Source organism: Nuphar pumila, chromosome 2, assembly GCF_984573655.1.
Source record: "Nuphar pumila chromosome 2, dmNupPumi1.hap1.1, whole genome shotgun sequence".
In the NCBI taxonomy this organism is placed as follows: Eukaryota; Viridiplantae; Streptophyta; class Magnoliopsida; order Nymphaeales; family Nymphaeaceae; genus Nuphar; species Nuphar pumila.
In genome coordinates, this window is record NC_143250.1 from 76,569,480 (window position 1) to 76,576,405 (window position 6,926).

Here is a 6,926-nt window from a genome sequence, read left to right on the forward strand (position 1 = left end):
CTATGCAGTTTATGAAGCCAAACGCCTCTATTAAATGAATGAAGAATTTCTAATGGTTGGAAAGGTTCTAAAGGAATCTAAAATTCGAAGGCCTGTAAAGAACCTAAACTTTGCAATGAAAAAAAAAAAGTTTTTCGTTGAAACGGTTTGATCCAAACACTTTGTCACCAGCTATCAAGTGCATGGTTCTTGTCGCTCCATACCCAAATTGGTTAGGACGGACCAATTAGGGAATTACTGCTTAGACATTTAATGTTCTTGTTCATTAGTAAGAAGTGCCAAAGCTTGTCCCCACTTCAACTCTTTTAGTTCAATGAACGACACAATTACTAGCTCTCTCTCTCTGTGATGCACACGGACCTCCCACAAGGGATACTGATCATTATGAATAATTATGGGAGTTGAGGCATCTTACATGGTTGTACCTCCTAAGATTTCTGAAAAATGGCAGTTGGTGTAGGGTCGGAACAAGGTGAAGGGTGAAACTGTAATTTTGCGTTGGAGAGTATTATATCGGTTACGCGCAAATATATGCCCATCCGAATCAGGTGCATGATATAATAGACTTGAGTGCTCCTCCACTAAACGCAACAGAAAAAAAGAAAAATAAAAAAGAAGGAATTTTCCGACGGGGGAGAAAAAGAAAATCTGAACCGCCATGGTTCCAAGGGAGAGAAAGAAGGCACCTTTGCATGAAAAACTTCAGCTCCTTCGCTCGGTCACCAACTCTCATTCTGTATGAATTCTATTTCCCCGCTGACTCTTTATTCTTTTCTCTATTGTTCCCCTTCTCTTCGATTATAAGCACAAGTTTTCGTATCACTGCAAGGTCTCATACATCTCTTTCCCTTCAACCTCCACTAATTTCCGGTCTCTTTTTCATTTTAAAGGGCCAAAGTTGACATAGGAAATGACTTTGTCATACAAGATAGGATAATCTCAACCCATCTCATGTGCGTGGATTGCTAGAAAGCGTGCATGCTTCATTCCACATATAGCTCGGTGAATATCCAAAGAGCTTGAGGTTTTCGTTAATTTGGTTCTATATCTTTGAGAGAAATACTTTTTTTTTTCACGTAGCTAGCCTTTAGATTATGAGGTCAGACATTGCACATGTGTAGCTTCTTCATATTTCAAGAAGGTTGAAATGTTCATGGTGCAATTATCGGCTACATCTTACTAACAATCTTCTGTTCGCACTATCAAAACTGAGTTGTCAAACCCCATGGGGGTAATCCCCAGGATCCCAAAAGAAAACAAAAGAAAAGAAGAAAAAAGGGCTTTTATATATATATATATATATATATATATATATATATATATATATATATATATATTCTTCTCCGTTTAATATTTACGTTGCTTCTTGGCAGATAAGCAAAACCTCGATTATCGTGGATGCCTCCAAGTATATTGAAGAACTAAAAGAGAAAGTGGAGAGGTTGAATGAAGACATCGCGGATGAGCAACAGCAGGATGCCCAAGATGCCTTGCCTTTTGTGAGTATCGATCAATCGGCCATCATTAATTTTCAGTTTTGATTGCTTTGGCTACCAACCCAGCTGCCTAGCTAGCTCGTATCGCTATCTTATCGTCATCGTTTTTGTGTGGTATATATACTTCAGCAGGTGAAGGTTGAAACCCTTGAAAAAGGCTTTCTGATCACTGTCTTCTCTGAGAAAAGCTGCCCTGGTTTGCTGGTTTCCATACTCGAAGCTTTCGAGGAATTGGGCCTCAACGTGCTGCAGGCTAGGGTTTCTTGTATGGACACCTTCCGATTGGAAGCTGTGGGAGGAGAAGTAAGCCTTCTCTTTTTTTTTTTTCATGTTTTTAAGTGATCAATTCCGAGAGAAACAAACGGGATTAAGCTAACGTAATTGTTTTGACTCATCTTGCAGAACCAGGAACTAGTGGAGAACATGGACGCCCATGCGGTTAAACAAGCAGTGCTCCAAGCTATCAAGAACTGCAGCGAAAACAGTGAAGACTAGCACCACTGCAGGTTGTGTGGATGGATGTGTTTTTCGTTACAATTATTTTATGCTTGCTTTTTTTTTCCTTCTTTCGTTGGAGTGGATGATCTTAAAGGTTTGGTGAGAAAGAATTTTAGTTGAGAGCCTAAGGATTATCTTTCAAAGGGAATAAATTATCTCCTGCTTTTGCTACTAATGAAAACGATAAACGTGTCATCAATTTTGGAAGTTATGAGCTGCAAATAGTAACAAGGCTCAAAAAGGACAATGCTAGTTTGTAGTCTTGTGGGGAAACTCTGATGAAATAATCCACGGGGAAACTCTGATGAAATAATCCACAAATAGCAGTGAAATAACTGTACCCATTACAATAAAAAGAGGCCTTTCAGGTTCATGCAGCACGTTAATATTGGCAAGGTATCTTAACCAAGGAACAAAAGAAAAAGAGGGAGTGGAATTACTACAGTGGTATACGGTAGAGAGTCACATGATTACAGGAGAAGTACAATATTAGATAAGTATCATCCACATAGGGAATAACAAATTGATATTGTGGATCCAAAGCCACGACTCGACTCCATCTTGTTGGCATGTTAATAGGTGCCAACGGCAATCGTACCGAGCGCTCCAAAACTAAAGGGCTTCTCAACTGCAAAGCTTCACGAGGCCACTAGAAACAACAACAAAATTAATGTTCATGTGTCATCATCTTTTAAGAGCTGGCGATAGCATTGCACAAGTATTCTTCTGTTTGAGCTTGTGGATCATCAAACCTTGCACCCCAAAAAAGTGTCATTCGTGAGTAAACGGAACAAAGGAGAGAGAGAGAGCGGAATGGTTATTATTGCTGGAAATCTTACATTTGAGACTTCTTTTGGGAAATAAAAAAATATATTTCCTCGGAATATCATAGGTTTTATTGTTGTCAACTCAGAGAATGAAGCAATTTTCATTCATTACGAGACAGCGAATCACCCACATTACGCGCAATCTATATGTGTGTGTGTGTGTGAGTCTGTGAATGTGCACGTGCATGTCCAGGCACATGCCCTTATGCATGTAACATAATGTAAATGAATCAGCAAACTACTACATCCAAAAGATGACTATTTTCTGACTTTGCCTAATGAAAGCCCAAGCTTTGTTACATTGATTAAATATGCAATTCCTGTCAATAGGAGTGAATACGTTTTCACGTAAAGTGCGTGTGATTCTAATATCTAACAATTCATCCTGTCCACTCATTTAGAAAACAAATTTTGTCAGAGATCCTAAATGACAAAGGCCAACAGCACTAGGTGACAACCATTTGAAGAAGAACCAAAGTTATGGATTCAGATAAATCAATTCCAAATTTTTATACTTGGATGATAGTTCACTAATATCCTAGTTGTAATTGGAATTAATATGGCATCCAATGTGGCACAGCATGCAAACATGCACGTGTGCATGTGCACTGTTGCACCCTCGGGAAAATTTTGGATTCTTGATGGATGCACCGGAGTTGGAATTGAAATCGGGTCTGACGGGTAGGACCAAAGTTCAATGAACGACGCTTCAATCGGAGTCTCGCGGACTTGAGTGGATCGGACCTGCTAGAACTAGGCCAGGGCCTTGTGGTCTGCACCCTTGTGAGTACGATGGGTAGGTGGCTGAGAGATTTGCAAGTTTATTAGAGACGAATCGGATAATTGGGTAAGTTCAGAATGGGTTCGATGAGAGGTTGAGGTATGTCTATAGGCCTAAAACTTATAGGACCTAGTCTAGGGGCTCTAAGAAGATCTAAGGACATGGAGGAAGGTCTAGGACACGTGCTGGACAGAGGGAGAGGCTATACGAGGTCAGAGATGTAATGCCTCAAAATTTAAAACTCGAAATTATGAGATTTTTTTTATGCTAGGCCTTATCTATGACTGCTCTATCTGGACTAAACTCTATGGAGTAAGCTTGTGTGCAAGTGCTAGCATTTAATAGTCTACTAGAACTGTGTTCAAGAAAGAGATAACCAAGGATAAAACTCCCTTATCAAATAAATACCGAAAACACAACGAAAAACAATCATTTGATTTTTGGTTAGAAATTTTGAGTGGGTTACATATATGATAACTCAGTATGGGACTATATCCAATTCTCATATTAGACTTGGGTCCAAGTCCAATTCATGATTCAGTTCCAACTTAGGAATCCAATATCCAAATTGCAATTAAACAATAACATTCATGAATTTAATTAAATTAGTTTGAAAACATAATCAGATAAAATAACAAGTCTTGACAATTTATGAATTGTTCCTAAAACAATTCCAGATCTAAAAATTGGTCATTGACACCATCCATAGTATCCCGCCATCTCTCCAACTCATCTACTCATTACCTAAATGGTTGTAATATTGGGGTCAGACTCACATTGAGTCTCAGTAGGAATATACTAACAATGCACATATATACATAACCAGGCATACATGAAACATGCATTTTTCAATACAATAATTATGGTACAAATCAAATATACCATAATTGCGCATACTTTTATGCAACATATTATCAAACAAGAACATATCAATGCTTCAAATCATCAAATGCATGCTTGCAACACAACTATATATATATATATACATCTTTTAGAACATAAGTAATGCAACACCATATCTTAATGTATTCTAGCAACAACTATAATATTTCAATCCATACATCAATATTTTAAACCATGAATATATCTCTGATTAAGCATTTGCGATATTTGGGCATGTTTTCAGTACAAGTTCAACACACAATATTTGTTCAAGTATAAGGCTTTTGTTTGTCTTTCTTACAACTCTCCTGTCAGGTACTCATAGGAAAATCATTGTAATAGAGGACCATAAAAAGTTTATTATGTCATGTATTTTAATTACTCAAGTGATTTACATAAACACATCCCACTAGGGGTGGCTCATGACCGAAAGAGATCCCACCAGTGGCAAAACAATCAGGTTATGCAACCTACGATTCAGTAGAATCAAGGATATACCACCTACCATCTCCAAAGGTAACCTTGTGTGCGAACTCTGCATCCTAAATGATTTTTTTTTAAATGGGTGCAAACTCCGCAATCCATTAATGTTCTTTTTACAAATGGGTGTGAACTCTACAACCTGTTGATGTTCTTATTATAGTTGGGTGTAAACTGTCATGCCCCAAACTCCCAAAAAATTGAGCCATTTTTTTAATAGAGCACACAACGGAAAATCAAACATTTATTTCTTTTTTAAAATCTTTTAGAGTCTTTTGCAAATAATTTCTAATACAAGAGAAGAAAAAACATTTTTAACAAAACAATCATTCCATTGATGTATACATTAATGTCTATAAAAATTCAAGGGTGAACTCTCACTGATTCTTTACAAAATTTACATTCAATAACAATTCTAATATAAACCCAAAACACAGAGCATCCCCAAATAGAGAAGGGTATATGATCCAACTCTAAAAATACACCAGTTTACCTCATCTATCATCCCCAAGTCTGCCTACTCGTGGGTATCTGAAAAAGAAAAAAATAAGCACGGGTGAGACAAACCACAAGTCTCAGCAACAAACACGACCACCCGCTATGCAAAAGCAGACATGGGTAGGTCACTAAGCCAAATTGGACTTCAACTAAGTCCAAGGCTAACCACAAGTCTCAGACCCTGACTTTCTGTGGGATTTGACTCGATAAGAACTCTAACTCGAGAGGTGACTCAAACAACTATGTAGAACCTAAATGCATGCATATATATATATATATATATATATATATATATATATGTATATATATATATATATATATTCTTCTTTTTCATTTAGATTTATCTTTTGCTATCTACCAATACTTAAAATAATTAACTTAAGTTTCAATAACAATATTATCTCCATGAGGGCACCACTGCCTCGGGTCACTATAGGTTTGCCAGTCTATATGGGGTGTATATACAACCATGAGTAATTTAGATATTTTTTTTTAAAACCCTATAAGAACTCGGTTCGCCAACACCAAGGTTTAAAATCCTTCGTCAAGGAATTCCTTTCCTTGGAAAAAGTTATAGTGCACTATTGCTAGCATATGTAGCTGGACTTTCAACAAAAAAAGAAGTTTGTGTCCCCTAAGCCACCATGGTTGGGGACTGGTCGACCCTAGTGACCAAGGTGTGGCCCACAACATTAACATGTCACCGCCAGCTGAGGAGTTTGTCAGCAACTCAGCATAATTCCACGGGGTTGGTGCAAGCTCGCTCTCAAGGCGAGTGAAGAGTCACTCAAGGTGACAAGTTACCCCATCTTTTTGGGCATAACCAAGGTATGTGTATCTTGTTTATGTTAAATTAAAATTTATTATCAAATTTTTAGTTTCCAAAAGTACTCTCTAGGTACTCATGGCCTTGCGCAACAAGACACAATGAAAATTTTAATTTAAGAGAAAATCCATCTCTCAAAACTAGTGCAAATACCTTATTTCAATCCCAATGAGCCCTTACAGCACCTAACAGTAAGCTCTTACTTGGAAAAATAATTTCCCAAGTTCCATACTATGGAAAAAAAATAGAAGCATTCGTAAATCTCAAGTTTATGAATCCCAAACCTCATACATGACCACTAGAGCCCATGTATATGGCTAAACAACTAGTTCCCTAGATCAACTAACATCATTTAAGTTTTCTTATTCTTTTTTTATGTCTAGGTTAAATTCATCTTTCATGATTATATAAAAAGTAAATATATTGTTTTTATTTTTATTTTTTTCATTTAACAAACGACATGATGTTTATAAGTATACATGTGACCTACTTAGGCCCATGTATACAAGGATCCATCCAACTTCTACGAGTAACCATACTCACCCACATTCTTTGAACTGGGTTTGATTATCGTGTATATATATATATATATATATATATATATATATATATATATATATATATATATATATATATAT

The 6,926-nt window shown here is 36.8% G+C and overlaps 1 protein-coding gene across 1 annotated transcript; it reads left to right on the forward strand.

Moving 5' to 3' along the window:
• Positions 1-602: 602 nt before the first annotated feature.
• On the forward strand, positions 603-2,170 carry LOC149845785 (transcription factor bHLH61-like). Its single transcript, XM_089997732.1, has 4 exons — positions 603-736; positions 1,374-1,499; positions 1,626-1,799; positions 1,899-2,170. The coding sequence occupies exons 1-4, from the start codon at positions 659-661 to the stop codon at positions 1,989-1,991; spliced, it is 471 nt and encodes a 156-aa protein (XP_089853858.1). The 5' UTR covers positions 603-658; the 3' UTR covers positions 1,992-2,170.
• Positions 2,171-6,926: the final 4,756 nt, after the last annotated feature.